The sequence below is a fragment of the Typha latifolia genome, chromosome 11, assembly GCF_019914945.1.
Source record: "Typha latifolia isolate L0001 chromosome 11, TyphaL0001v2, whole genome shotgun sequence".
Lineage (NCBI taxonomy): Eukaryota > Viridiplantae > Streptophyta > Magnoliopsida > Poales > Typhaceae > Typha > Typha latifolia.
This window is the reverse complement of record NC_133096.1, coordinates 5,234,673-5,251,261: the sequence shown is the minus strand read 5'-3', so window position 1 is coordinate 5,251,261 and position 16,589 is coordinate 5,234,673. Positions and strand designations below refer to the sequence as shown.

General features: G+C 32.9%; 1 protein-coding gene across 1 annotated transcript; it reads left to right on the top strand.

Annotated features, from left to right (window-relative positions):
- The first annotated feature begins 6,965 nt into the window (after window positions 1-6,965).
- On the top strand, window positions 6,966-14,681 carry LOC140798192 (rhodanese-like domain-containing protein 11, chloroplastic). The gene is made up of 10 exons (XM_073151957.1): window positions 6,966-7,217; window positions 7,340-7,444; window positions 7,736-7,843; window positions 7,950-8,046; window positions 9,319-9,358; window positions 9,438-9,512; window positions 13,662-13,749; window positions 13,889-13,956; window positions 14,176-14,248; window positions 14,337-14,681. The coding sequence occupies exons 1-10, from the start codon at window positions 7,080-7,082 to the stop codon at window positions 14,418-14,420; spliced, it is 876 nt and encodes a 291-aa protein (XP_073008058.1). The 5' UTR covers window positions 6,966-7,079; the 3' UTR covers window positions 14,421-14,681.
- The last annotated feature ends 1,908 nt before the right edge of the window (window positions 14,682-16,589 follow it).

Here is a 16,589-nt window from a genome sequence, read left to right as displayed (position 1 = left end):
ATGCAGCAAATATATCAAGATGTATCAACATAAAAGAATGAAAAATTTCAGAACTCGAGAGCAATGATTGCCACATTTTGATGCAACAACTTCTTCCATTGGCTGTACGGAGAGCTCTACCTAAGAATGTAACTTCGGTTCTCATAGAACTAAGCAATTTCTTTATGGAGTTGTGCTCAAAAGTTGTTCGAACAAAGGACTTTGATAAGTTAGAATCTCACATAGCAATCACACTTTGCAATCTAGAAAGGATATTCCCTCTATCTTTCTTTGATGTGATGGTGCACTTACCTATACATTTTGCTGGAGAAGCTAAGATTGCTGGACCAAATACACTATCGATGGATGTACCCAATTAAAAGGTTTGTTGTATAATTTATTATATAAATATAATGCATACTAACTAATTATATTGGTGTATCTTAGGTATTTCTATAGGTTAAAGTCTTATGTTCGCAATAGAAGTTGTCTAGAGGGTTCAATTGCAGAGGAATATCTTGCAGAGGAATATCTTGCTGAGGAATGCTTAACATTTTGTGTACATTACTTGCAAGGTGTAGAGACTAGGGCAAACAGACAACAAAGAAATAATGAATTAGTGATGACCGATTAGATGGTACAACACCAGGAGATGATATTACTTATGCTAGAGATGATGTTCTAGGAACAACTATTAATACTCCACTCTTCAACCAAATGAGCCATGAAGATGATTCTGATAGTAATAACAATGTTGATGATGATAGAGACATTCAAGAAGAGGTAATTGCTGAATATATATATATATATCTATATGCACGCTTTCTTTAGGTTATGATAATTTTTCCCTCTTATGTATCACAGAAAAATAAAAGAAATAGTAAGAGTCCAACAAAAATTAATGTTTTTTATAAAAATATATACTTAAAAAAATGGGAAACCAACAAATGCTTACTCAGCAGAGAAAATTGTAAGTTCTAAATTCTTAAATACTCTATTTAAAAGTATTTATCTAAGATTTTTATCTAATATTTTCATGATTATAGGATGAGCTCAATTAACGCATTAGCTAGTTAACGGAGGATCCACAAAATGACATTGAGAAAGATAAAATATTTTCTGATGTATTTGGAGTGGATAAACCCAGGTATAATCGTACATTTGGGTTGAGTCCATCTTATCAACTCCATGATAGGCTCCCTACTCATGCCCAATATAAAGAGCAACTAATAGAAGCTAGAAAGACGTTAAAAGAAGAAAGACAAAAGATGATAACTGACATGAAGCAAGAGATGGAGCAGTTTCGAAATAATATGCTAGCAGAGATGAAAACATCAGCTAATGCAAATGTTGCTCAATAGCATAAGGATGATAATATACAAGAAGTTGAAATTCATAAACTTGAACATTTGCAAAGGCAACAGGTAATTTATTTGTGATCCAAAAATATTTATAGGTCATAAGAAATACTTAACTTTACCATATTGCTCAAATAGGAGGCCACGAATAAGAATCTATTTGAAGAGATAATTGCTATAGTCAATTTATTACGCAACGGAGAGGTAAAATATCAATCTAAAAATATTCTTTTCCTGAAAAGTGAGGTTTTTATAATTTTTTACTCAATTGCATATCATCGTATTTATATATGCAGGAAGTACCAATAGAGCAACCAGAAGAACTTTTGGACATATATAATATATTGAGTAAGAAAAAGGTAAACACTATCACATGAAATATTTGATTTGAACATAAGCATCTAATTATAATTTATCCTAACATATTAATTTTTTAATTAATGACATCTAGAGGGTCACCACAGATAATTGGCTTGAAGCTTTATACGATTTTTGCCAAATGAGCAATACCCATGTAAAATATGTTATAATGTTTTGTAGGTGTACATATTTAATTAAGTTAAATGATAGCTAACTTGGCTTTATACTACAACTTTATATAGATGCCCTCAATGCAACAACCACTTAATAAAATAGATGCAAATCCTAAAACGACTATGAGAAAGGTAAAGTTTGTGAAAATTAAGATATATGTAAAAAACACTAGAGTAAGATCTAATCTAAAATGTGCACTCTATATTGTCATGCAGGAGGCTCGAAATGAGTATCGACCTGAAGCAATAATCAAAATGTCTGTGAAAAATAGCAAGAAAAAGGTAAATTATTTTTGATAATATCTACAAACATATGCTTTCAAATATTCATTTATAACTTGTGATCGTAGAGTTCTTTTGAAGAAAGAAGCACCCAATATTTAGATGATTTTGCTAAATCTCATAGCAAAAGACAAGTTAGTAAATTTTTATTTTAATACATACTTATTAGCTTATGCAAAATTAGATATAACGATCATTTTTTACTTGATATTAAAGGTCCCTAATTTATTTACTACTACTCACGAGGGTGATACAAATGACGAAGCATAATCTTCTTCATCTTCTCATCAAGTTGAAAATTATAAGGTAGTATTTGCACGACCTGCTTTTACTATTATAAAATGCAATGTGTACTTATCAATAACTTTTAAAATGTGCATATCAATAACTTTTAAAGTGTATTACAAAGTTTAAAATTATTTGTGGTATTTCAATTATTCATTTGTGAATTGTGGGTTGTGTGCAGGTTGGATCAAAGGTTCTTTTAAAGAGTTGCAAATACCCTCATGAAAATGTTGTAGCATGTGGGATCTTATTGAGTTGTGACCCATCATCTAATGTAGGAGGAATGCTATTAGGACCACAATTTTAGAAAGTATGTATCGATATGACAATGATAAAAAGTGAGCCATTAATTAAACAATACGGACGGTTTAAAACTGTCGATGATGTTGTTGGATTCTCTGTTGCACGGCCATCTACATATATAATTGTGCTAAATCCTTTCATTATTTTATTTTCTTATATTAGAAAATTCACATAACTAAAGATGAATTATGTCTTCTATTTTTATAGAGTGATTACGTATAGTGCAAGACAATGGCTATTTCTATCTATGGACATTGATTTCTATCTATTGCTCTCTTTTATTTTATTTTGGACATGTTGAGAAAAACTAAGATACTTGTAGCAGATTATGTTAATTTTCTTTTCTATATATAATATAGACATTTGAATTTAATACACTATGTGAATTTTATAATATTAGTAATATAAATTATGTTTTGAAGGTATCATCTATTGTGTGAGATATTTGTTATTTTTGGATATAATCAAATTAGATAAATATGTTAAATAGGAGGATACGAAAATATATTATTCTAATGTTTAATTGTATTTACTTTTACAATATGACCGTAGGAAATCAATGTTCCAATATAATCATAAAACAAATTTTTTATTTCCTAACTTTTAGTAGCAATTATGTTCGCTACTAAATAAATATATATAAATGATAGATATATATGTAGCAAATACATTTAATATTCAAATTTTTAGCAACAAATATAATTGTCACTAAACTAAACAGTTTTCAATGGCAAATGGTATTTGCTACTATAAGTTCTTTGCTATCTTAAAAATTAGTAATAGTAGCAATTATGATCATCACTATAAACTCTACCTATAATAGCAAATATATTTGTTGTTATAAACTATAATATTATTAGTGACTGTTAATTTGCTGCTGAGATTTAGCGATGGCATTTGTTGTAGCAAATGATTCTTTTGTTGCTAAATATTTTAGCAACAAAAAATATATCTTTTAGTAGCAATTATGCTTGCTACCAAATATATAAATTGTTGTAGTGACCTGCCAAAAAATCAAAGTCCTTCAAAAAAAGCACAAACTTGTACATACTCGCTAATACAAAACAAACTCATACATGATAGACTATAAAAAAATTATCTTACCACATTTTACTATTGTTCATGTACCGGCTCTTGTGGATCTTTTAAATGTGACCTACTAGCACTTTTACACTCATCTTACATCGTCTGTATATCTAACATAGTTTATACATTCGCGTGGCTTTTTATGTACCATTACATCTATTATGCATCTCTCACACATTCACCGTAAACTCTCAATGTGTTGACCACAAGACTCTGTTTGGGCTTATAGATATTTATTAGCTATTTAAAAGGCTACTTCTATGTCTTTATATAAGCATTCAAAGCCTATATCTTTTCCCTAGTCAAATTAGAGTACACTCCTAATCACATTAGGAAATCTTTCATAATCTCCTAATTTAACTAAAATAGCTCTCACCACATCCCACTTCATTAAGAAGATCAAAAGACAAATAAATTAGGTTTCTCAATTAGCAGGCTAGAACTCATCATTAAGAGTCTTAATTCAAAAATCTCCTCCTCTAACTCATGAAAAAGACTATCCCTTGCTTAGTGATCTCCTATCTCAGCATTGTCGTCATATTTACTTTGACTGCTGTACTTCAATAGAAAATCTTTATTACAGTTGACGAATCATCTTTTGCTTGACATCATCTAATTCCACTTGGCCTCTTCACCATCACAACACAACTCATGTATCAAATCCAATCTTTTATTAACCACCAAGCCTTATGCCTAATTTCTATTTCAATCACCTTATTAGTGTCAAGATTTTTAGCTCTTTCATGCTTTCAAAAAAATTGCTCTTCATGTGTCACCACAAATCTACTCGTCTTAGCCTATACATCAATTCCATGTACCTAGTCCTAAGCAAGACTCTTTCTCTATTACGTATAACTAAGTTTATACTATAATTTTATATGCACAAATTTAGTTGCATTACCAAAAGTTTTCTAAAAGAATTTGCACGGTTATTAGAGCTAAAAGAATTTGCACGGTTATTGGAGCCACCAAATTGGCAACACTAAACTGCTTAAGAAAGTACTACAATATCATTGAACTATCAAATTTGATACCACATATTAGGATTTATCATACCCTTAACTTTGATACCATTTATTTTACATAGCCTAGCATCAAACATTAGTGGTATTTCTACACTTTGTTTGTAATCTAATCTCGCCAAAAGAGAATAAAATAATTATAATAAACTCAAGCACAAATGTATATATAGAAAATTCTCTCAACAGAAAAATGATAAGAGCAACAATATATTTATTATGCAAAATACAAAGTACATACACTCTAAAATATCGCGAATAAATATACTACTGACTAGTACAAAAAAAATAATATAAGACAACACATAAAACTCTTTTATCGCATTTTACAGCTATCTATGTATTGGCTCCCTACAGCCTCCCCATGGCACTTTCTTTCTCATCTTGCACCACATGTGTATCTTACATGCTCTATACCTCCAGGTGGCTCTCAGTATGCCCACCAGAGGACTTTATTCATTTTTATAGACACTTGTTCACCCAACTTAAAGCTTTCCCTTGATGTCTTTATATAGGTGAAATTTCTAACGGAATATAGAAAACTAAGACTGATTAAGTAAAGAAGATATGGAAAGTCAAATATGAGGCAAACTAAAAAAAAAGGTAAAATCCTAATAGTTCAAAAAAAAACTAAATCTGAATTGAAGTTAGAAGACCAAAACCAAGTAGAAAATATAAAAAAACAAATCCAAAAACATAATAGGAAACACACCAAATAATTTAGATACAATGAATTTAGAAAACCTCCTTCAATGAAGAGAAAAAAATTACGGGTCTGATTAGTCTCTTGAATCAATCTATTTCACTACCAAATGCAATATTAAATTCTCTTATAATCACTGTTATCATACTCTGGACTAGGGGTGTAAACGAGTCGAGCTTGAGCGAGATGAGCTCAATTCGTTCGGCACAAAAATCACTAACTTAATAATATAAGCTCAACTTGACACGATAATATTATCGAACTAGCTCGATTTAAAAAAAATATTATGTATTTATTTTTTAGCTATAATAATATAACATTTTGAGAGTTGTCCACATATAAAGATGATTTCTAACTCTTAATTTTCTACAGTGGGACTAAATATCATCCAATCAGTTTTAAAAAGTAATCTTTTACATGTAAAATTTAGGATTTGAACTCATATCATCTTATTTGAGATTAAAGTGCATTATTATTGTACTATAATATATTACTATAAATTTTTAAATAGATAATATATATTGAGCTAATTCGAGCCAAGCTCGAGTGAGCTCAGTCTAGCTCGGCTCGATTCATTTAGAGCTCGAGCCGAGTTATAGCCAAGCTCACGAGCCTCACGAGTTTAGTGAGCTTTTTTGACAAACCTATTCTGGACAGGTTTTGATTGAAGTTCTTCTCTTGATTGAATTTTTCTCTTTGATGAACTACATAGTAAAAGAAAATTCCTCGTCGTTGGCTGTCCTTGACTCCATATGAATCACTCATTGAAGGTAGTATATGTATCCGATATCTTTTAAGCTCCTCTCCTAATTTAGTATATGGTAGTTAAACTCCAAGCAAATAAACTAATGAACTCTTCTCACTTTAGTAGAAAAAAGCTTCTTGAGGAAAATAGAATTTTCAAATTATTGATTTTCTCTTTTGTTAGAAGCAAAATTTAGAATTAAAAAGACTATTTTAAAATCTCATATTTGAAGAAGTTGCCATAGATATCATACCACTTAAGAAGAAGATGAAAGGATATAGAAGAAAGACAAAGACATTTTTTTATCTATATATTAAATTAGTTAAAAAAAATTACATTATTTATATTGGAAATTCTCATAAAATATTAATTGAGAAGACTCGACGATAGATATAAATAGTTTAGGAGTGCAGCTGTCCATTTTTTTTTTGAAAGAGTGAAAGTGATGCAGAATAATAATTGATTGGATAAATATGTTAACGTGATCCTTTCTTTCACACATTTAAGACTTTTCTAAGCTTTTCAACATAAAATATGGAGCCTAACTCATAATTTTAACCATTTTAAAATAACATAGCTTAGCGTTGCTCCCTTCTCTATTTCAGTGCAAGGCCAAATTATGCCACGTCAGAATGAGTCCTATATTGAGTCACAATGTGAGTCAATAAGAACAAAACAAATCCAGAATCCCGAAGTGATAAAGGAAGCGAGCCATATCTGACATGGAAGTGTAGAACCGAACAATAAATCCACTGCGCCTGCTTGAATTATATTACGCCATCAAAGATGGAAGCCCTTGGCCACAGCGTCACCTCCGCAATCACCTTCTCCTCTCCAACGCGGAGGTCAGATAACCCTAAAAATGGCAGCAGGGTGCTCTACAACCCGAGCATTGTCCAGAGGGGCTCTTCGTTGGATTCCAAGGTGGTTATCTTGTTTTCTTTCTTCAATTTTCTTTCTTCGCACGTATTAGTGAGTTTTTGGCAATTGGGTCTTCGTTAGAAAGAGGGATTATTCATCTTGCGGTGTTGAATTTTTGGTATCAGAGGTCGTGTGCGGTTGTTAGGATGGGAGCTGTAATGGGTGGAGAAGAGCAGGAGACGAGGCAGGCTAAGGAGATGGCTGCAGCTAGGAAGAGATGGGAGACTCTGGTATTATTCTACTTGTTATAATCTTTTTTTTAGTGTTAATATTAATTTAATCTCTGCTCTTATCTTTCTTCTTCTTTTCTTGGATTTGAGAATGCGATTATTAAAAGAAAGAGATATCGACAAATGGGTAATGTGAATGTTTGTGCAATTGTATTACTATCACATCATATTCCTATTGTGTTGATCTGTTGTGCAACGTTGAAAGTGAAAACCTTTGACAAGTGTGTGATTCTTATAATTGTAAATAAGTACATAAACTTTATTGTTTATTTTGTTGTGATGTATTTGAAGATTAGGGAGCAGAAAGTTAAGGCTCTTTTACCAAGAGAAGCAGGTTATGCAATTCAACTCTCAAATAAGATCCTACTTGATGTTCGTCCTTCTAATGAGCGCAACAAGGTATCCATTTATGGAGTAGATCAATAATTTTATGCAGTTTTTTTTTGTGTGTTTTTAGACATTGCTTCTCACTTGTGTTCATATCAACTTGAACTTCTTTTTGTAGGCATGGGTGAAAGGCTCCGCTTGGATACCCATATTTGACATAGATAATCCAGCTGATTTTGGAGCCCTTTCCAAGAAAATCACAAGCTTTGTTATGGGTACGTGTGGAAACAATTTTCCGTCATATCCTATTTATATGATGGATGCAACATTAGTTTCTGCTTGACAATGAATATATAGTAGCCGTATTAAAGTTTCCTAAAAATAAAACTCTAGCTTTTGTATAATTCCTCTGGATTTAATCTTTTATGTCCTTCGACAAATTAAAAAGCAGTCCCCTAATATGAAGCTTCTTGCTTGCCCTTTCTATTTCTTCCCTGTCAAACAATCTAATATAGCATGTATTTGCCAATCTACCCCTGTATTCTTGATCAACCCTACAGATTATGGGTAAACCGCGTTGAATGCAAATTTTAATATCTTCATGCAAGTGACTAGGGAAATTTAGTTGTATGCTTTTCAAACAGGTCACTCTCTTTTGCAAACTAAGCTCATAGGAACGTTTGTTATTATCTTGTATTCTTTGTGAATATTTCATCTATTTTATCAACAATAAGAAGAATTAGAAATTTAGAATGCAAGTTATTTATTCTTAGGCTATTAATTTTGCATATTCTTGAATGAACTGAAAATCTTGATAGTTAATGTTATAATTTTTAACAGATAATGATGTAGTAGTTCTTTCTTTTCAATTCATCAAAGAAACAATGTAAACAGTCAAGTCAAAAAATGTACATGATGGAAAAAGAATTGGGCAAAAAGATTAGCAAAGCAGTCTAAATGAGTATCATAGAAAGTTAGCAGAGAGCCAGAATAAAAATTCAATGTATTTTACGTATCTTTGAAATAAGTAGAGAGGAAAAGGCATTCTGAGCTTATAAATATTTGTTCTACTGATAGTAATGAGTCACCTAAGTATGACCAGAGGTAAAAAAGAATCAAGAAATTTGAAGACATTTAACAGTCATTTTGAAAAGGCAACAGTTAGCAGGATCTACAGATTGAAAGATATGTAAACTTGGTTGACTTTGAAATTTCCTGAACCCACTCTCAGACCGTAAGTTGGCAATCCCGTCTTAATCTACCACAATCAACAACTTAATTCCCTAAATTTCTTTCTGATAAAAATGTGAAGGAACATAGATTTTACTATCTGAGATCAAAACTATTGGTATATAAATCATAGTGCAGCTAAACACAATATAACAGGATGTCCTATATATATGAAACAATGCACATGATTTCCATTCTGGGCGTTGGACTCCTTTGCCTCAACTTCCTTTCAGCAGAGCTCTATGAGCTCTTTATTTCTTCTCTAACATTTTCACTTAAGTATTAAAATGCTTAATCTTATGGTAAATGTTGAACAGGAGGGTGGTGGAGTGGCAGTCCTACACTGGCATATGATAAGTATGTTTTTCATAATACACCATGCATAATTACTGCTTAGAGAGACCTAAGATGCCAATTTTAAACTATACTGGTTTAGGACTTTCATATCAAAAGTTGAGGAGAAGTTTCCCAAAGATACAGACATTATTGTCACATGCCAGAAAGGACTGAGGTAGTATGTTCAAATCTTCTTATTGGTGATATATATTTTTGGAGAATATGTCGTTTTGAGCATGTTTCCTTATAACTACTAGTGTTCTTATATTGAAATTTGTTTGTTTTCTCCCCCATATTGCATTCTTGAGATTCCTTTGTGTGAAACCCTCTCTTCCTATTCTGCTGGTCCTGTGATAATGAACCACCCTTTTCTGATTTCTGGTAGAATTGGACAGTTCAATTGCTGTCAATACATTTCTTTTACCTGAAAGATATATAATAATGTAATGTTCAACTTTGTCCTTATAACTACTAGTGCTCTTATATTGAAATTTGTTTGTTTGCTCCCCATATTGCATTCTTGAGATTCCTTTCTGTGAAACCCTCTCTTCCTATTCTTCTAGTCCTGTGATTATGAACCACCCTTTTCTGATTTTCTGGTAGAATTGGACAGTTCCAATTGCTGTCAATACATTTCTTTTACCAGTTACAATTGTAAATATATGACCAATTAACTGAAAGATATATAATAATTTAATGTTCAACTTGGTCCATAATTTAAATAATGTTTTCAGTTTATTAAAGAATTCACTGAAGATGTTGTCTTGTTGTTCAAATTCCAGAACTGTTAATTAGCTGTTTCTAGTAATATGAAAAGGTCTGATTTGTGGCCAATTTATCTATATATATTTATATTTATATGCACACCTCTCTTTTTCGGTGAGATGCAATGTGCAAGTAAAGTTAACAACGAAATTGATGCAACAGTTTACTTCATCATTATCAGATTTGTCTTTTACTTCTCCAGTGAAACCTGTCTTGTTTTCTTGTAGTCTATTTCAGTAACTTCTGATATACTACAAAATGGTGTGTTGGATATCCAACTTACTTTAGGGGCTCATAGACCATGGAAAGCAAACATCTTCTATGTTAGTAACAAATTCATGATTGTGATCATTGTTTTGGATCAACCTTAACACCTTACGGCTTCAGCAACTTGATTTTAACCCTTTGTTCAACTAGGTTAATTGGCCACAACATTGATTCCGCTTTATCCTATGACTTGCTTATCTCAAGTTCCCTACATCTCCAAGTACACTAATGCCTAATCAATATTTTCCTTGGTTGACTTGACAATAAATCCTTGCCCCTGTTATGGCTTCAAATTGTTAGCAGGATAGTATCAGGACTTGCTCTGGTTATAGATATTGTAGATTCCTTTTCTATTTAGCTGTGATCTTGCATGTGATCATGCCTTATACTACTAGTAATTATTGATTGGCAATTTTTTGTTACGAGCCATATCTGGATAGATCCGAACGTAAGAAAATTATAAAAATTTAGATAGTAGTTTACATGACTTAATACTTACTTTAGTGGTTTACATGACTTATTTGAACTTGTCTTAGTGGTTTATTTGACTTAATTGAACTTGGCTTAGTTGTTTACATAACTTAACTAGACTTGCCTTAAGGGGTTACATAAGTATGAATTAATTAAAAGATAAATATGCTTGATCTATCGAGCCCAATGCCCTCATGATACGATCTGATTTGACCCAGTTCGCACCAATCCACCATGCTTTCGAATATCTTGTCCTTAAGGTGTCTATGGTGGTTTCCAAACCTTTGTTCGCTGTCGAACTTTATATCCTCGATCTCTTTGTGCGTCCCATCTACCACGTGAAAGGAGGCCCCATGGTGGTTTCTTCTCTAGGGCTCGCTGGTTTGAGCCATAGTCCGCCCTAGCTAGGGTTGGCTACCAAATCCTAGCTATGGGTGGTTCGAGTCAAGGTCTTAACGCATGCAATTTAGGCCATGGTTCGGGTGTGGCTAGTCCAAGGAAGGTGCTGACATGGTGGCTTGGATTGAAAATGTCTGGATCACCATTGATGGAGGACTAGGATTTCGACCTTTATTTTCCACCATGATCGGGGCTTTCGCTGGGGGCTACTCCTGCATCACGTCGGTGGTGGAAACAGTTTGTAGAGATGGTAGGAGCTCCACAACAGCCAGAGGTGGTGCTTTGGTCGCGGTTTGGGTGGGCACTTCTCCTCCCTCATGGTTTGGACTTTTATGCTGTCGGGAGGTTGGTTCCGCGATGATCGACAGCACTGGTGGTGCAAGGAGGTGGAGGGCGGCTAGTAGGACCTCTGTCAAAGCCTGAAATGAGTACTTGAGGGCAGTTTGAATCTCCTTCAAGTTCTCCTTCAATTCGGCTGAAAGTTCTTTGAATAACGCCTTCACCCATCCTGGTGGCTCATCATCGGGGTTGCTGGTGGTGCCGAGGAAATCTCCACAGGAATGGAGACGAGTTCTTGGTCCTCTATAGCTGCGATCTCCCCTGGGTTAGCTTTGAATCACGTGTTCACCATTGTTCGAGGAACGTCGGCTCTGATACCAATGTTACGAACCATTGATAGTAGTAGCCTCGTGAGTTATGGTTCTAATGGCTCTAGTTTCACCTAAATCGGAGGTCATGATGAAAAGTTAAAAATAAAACAGTGGAGATAGGTCAGAATAGGGCAGAACAGTAAATATCCAACATTGCGGCGGTCAACGGAGGGTGGCGGATGGCAGAGGGTGGTGATGGACGGTCGTAGGGTAGGGTGGCTGTTGGAGGAAGGTGGTAGCTAGGGTTTGGAAGCTTTGAAGATTCTACGGTTATAATCTATTCCTAGAAAGGTAAAGATGACCTAATAGTTACGATAAAATGGTAAATATGGTAAATAAGAAAATAACTAAACTCAATTAATTCTCAATGCTTAGATGCTTGGATTCCTAAACAAAGAAGCCTAACCCTTGATATATAGAAGTCAGATATAATAAGTCCTACTCGGACTTAGCCTTAAGGCTTATACGACTCAAATTAGGACTTACCTTAAAGGCTTATATGACTTAATTAAATTTGCCTTAGTAGCTTACATGACTTAATTGAACTTGTCTTAGTGGCTTACTAAACTTAATTGAACTTGTCTTAGTGGCATACTTGATTTAATTGAACTTGCCTTAGTGACTTACATGACTTAACTAGACTTGTCTTAATGACTTATATAAACATGAATTAATTAAAAGATAAATAGGCTCGATTTATCAAATCCAATGCACTCATGATACGATCCGTTCTGGCTAGTTTGCATCATTTTCGGAAACAACCCTCGTTTGAGATCATCTATATTTAGAATAATTGGTAGTCAAGTAATAGGACACAAATGATAGTTCTTAGGACTAAGCTCCTTGCTGGAGATGATTGAGGATCTAATACTTCCACTATTAGATGTATTTCCAAGAGGCCCTTCTTGACATAAGCCAAAAGATAGATCTAGGCAACAGGACTTGGAGAATATCTATAGTAGGTCTACACTTTGTTATAAAATGATTAGCAAATTGATAAGTCGTGCTGATGAGATAAATGCTTGGAATATAGACCTTTGAATTTCAAGCTTCTAGTCTTTCATGATGCTAAAAACCTTAAGTATTTCGATCTTGGCCTATTTGGTTTTCAACGCATTTTATTAAGCTAACTAATCTGTTATAGATTTGTATTTTGTGCTGTGGTTCAAGCACCTGTTTACAATTTGTTATTCTCGTATTTATTGTGATTCAAACTTGTGATTCTGTCATGAAGAAAAGAAGAATCCATTCATTACTTTTAGAGAACCCCAACTACAGTTACAAGAATGTCTCATCCATGCGGCAATGCTCCTTACTAATTATGTATGGTATGTATATGAAGCCCAAGCTTGCACTCGTATAAATCTAACTTAAAAATTGCTCACAGTGTAAGGAGATTTTTATTGGTAGTCATTGTCACTTTAAAAGCACAACATGCATATGAGGTATCATCACCTGATCTTTCACGCATTTTCCGATAGTGTAAACTTTAGAGTTTGTCTCCCACTTGTTAATGACAATCTATCATGGGCATACAAGTGATATTGGTTCTTTCTGTGAGATTTTGCATTTTTCCTAAAGAGCCAGAGATGCAACTTCATATTTGGTGGGTGACCAATAAAACAGTTAATCTTAGCATAATTTTGTCATTTCTTTTTCTATTTCCCTTTTGAGTTCATTTTTCTATGTGTAATGGGAGCTAGATGCATTGCTATAAATCTGTAGTTTTGTCAATCAACAGTTGTCTCACAAATTTGCTTGATACTCTGCAGATCTCTTGCTGCTTGTGAACAACTCTATAGTGCTGGTTTCCGAAACATATTCTGGGTACAAGGAGGTTTGGAAGCTGCTGAAGAAGAGGTAGGAAGATGAAAAATGCAGCAATGTCCATTTATATTTGAGGAGGGAGATATATCTTCTGCTTCTCTTCTTTTTCTTTTATTGGAACAAGATACTTTCTCATCGAATTTTTGACACTCGGATGCCTTTTCATGAACAGGATTTTCAACGGGAAGGTCCCCAACCATTCAAGCTTGCTGGCATTGGTGGAGTTTCCGAGTTTTTCGGGTACCATCTCATGCGCTTAAAAATCAAAATACTTCAACTTATCTATTTCTCTATCCTTAAGATGATTAGCAGAGTGCATGATTCCAAATTCTATATGGTAAAGAGCTAATGGAGGCATAGTAACAGTTCTCATATTGTTTAGAAATATGAAAAGAAACCACTGCAGGGATCCTAAATTGTGTGCTTTGCTTTATTTATTAATTAATCCCTTAATTTCAGTTGGACTGATCAGCAACGCGCTTTAGCTGCAAAAGAAGGATTGGGTTACCGACTAGTCTTCACTGGCCGTTTGGTAATTTCTGTTCGACAATGAAAATTAATTATCAGCTGACCTTGTTATTCTAAAGGGAGCTTGATCACACTTTGTTTGGAAATTACAGATTGGACTTATTGTTTTAGTGGATGCCTTGTATCTTGGGGCTCAAAAGCTTGGTCCTCTGCTTCAAGAACTGCAGTCTCATTGAGACAATGACCTCCAGTATTCTGGCACTTGCATGGATGTATACTTTCTGATCAGTTGTCCATGTGAGCTAACCATGTATAATAGTCTGATCTATCCGGGTTGTCTCAGTTTTGCTTGTTGAGAACTTGGAAGTGAATTTTCTTTCAACCTGTGAACCTATATGGTCTGATCTCATTTTATTTTTGTTGTTTTCTTATTAAACTTCATCAACCTTGCAGAGAAGAAAGAAATACAAAAGAAGTGATGTAGATCTTTATCTTTAGCATTGTCAGTTGCATTGCTCTCTTTTTTTTTCTTTTTTTCTCTTATTTTGAAGGCCACTGTTTCACTCTTTTTTTTTTTATTGTGTCTGCCTAATATCAGAATCCAACTAAGATGTAATTCTATCTCTTTTGAATAATTAGGAGCTCAAAAAAATTAATTTTCATGTTGTACACTGTGCTTTGTTTGTAAGCATAAAGTTTGGACTAGGGAGTTGATTAAAACCAAATTAACCTTTGCAAATATCCCACTATATGATCACCCCTATTTTTTCAATTTAATATACTAAATGATCATTTTATTCACAATTTTCTCTTCTTTTCTCTAAATAAAAGGTAAAACAATCCTCAGAACGCCTGTATTTTATTAGATGATATTTTTTAACAAAAAATAATTTTAAAAAAAAACAACTTAAAGAAAGAAGCACTTTAAATGTTTTTATATAGCGGAAGTCACCTGCACAGCTGCACTCCTCTCCCCCTCATCCCCTATCGTTTTCTCTGTACCTTCTCCTCTAAGATTGTCTGAGTATATTATGGTTATATTGCATTAGATTTGATTTTTTATGGTTATATTTCATTAGATTTGATGGTTATTATGCACTTAAATTTTTATTTTCATATTCTTAGATTATACCTTCCATAATTTATTGTTTTTAATTTGTATATGCGGCATGCACCACTACTATGGGGTTGTGTATTTAAGGCTTGTGTCTAGGGGTGAAAACGGATCGGATACGGACTGACTAGTGCTCAACCCACATCTGGATCCATATTTTTAGTCCACATACAAATTCAAATAGATATTGGACAGATAGCAAAATCTAAAACCATATCTTAACTAAACGGATACATATAATTTTCGGATAGAGAATCGGATCTTAAACGGATATTGATCGAATTTTAAACGAATTATGATATTTTATTTAGACATAATTAACACAAAAATATTAAGAGTTTCACAAAAAATAAATTTTTTGTATGTCAAATACATATAAATTAGAAAAAATAATCTCTAATACATCATTAGTAACAACAACAATATTCACTATTTAAATAAGCAAATTATAAATTATAAATCATTAAAAAAATGCGAGTAAACGAATATCCAATATCTATAACCGAATCCGAAAATTATATTCGACCCGTATCCGAATCCGTATCCAAATCGGATATGAATTTTTTATAACTTGGATGTTCTAGTTAAAAGTGTGCCGCTAAAATTCAAATATGAAAATACTCGTATACGATTAGCCTTTCTAACTATCTAAGCACTATTCTATTCCATTGGCTTAATTTGATTCCTATTAGGGTTAATTATTTTTTAGCCTTTTCAACTATTACTATGTGTCACTTTCACCCTATTAAGAAAAATAGTGAATATATACACCCGTGATTACCTAATTGTATCACTAGGTCTTCTCCATTAGAAATTATGTTTAAAAAATATTAAAAAAATAGCTTATTATTTAGATAAACAAAAATACCATTATCCCTTTTTCTCGTCTCCTATTATAAGTATATTTTAAAATAACTAGAGAAGATCGGTTTAGAGTTTAATATTCGAGAAGACATATTATAAAGACCACTAAAGGAAAAGATGGAAAACTATAGAAGTAAAACAAGAATATTTTTATCCATTTATTAAGTTGGTTAAATTTTTTAAATTATTTCTATAAAATTTCTAATAACTATCGATGAAAGGGATGTAATGAAATAATTAGATAATTCTAAAAGTGTTTGTGGCCGCTTTTTTTTATTTGAAGATATGAAAGTGATACAAAGCGATAATAGAGCGATAATTGAAAAGGTCAAAATATAATTAATTCTTATTACTATACTATGTTAGATTCGAACTAGTGCTTTAACATGCTATAACTATACACATTAATGCACTATAACTACAGAGT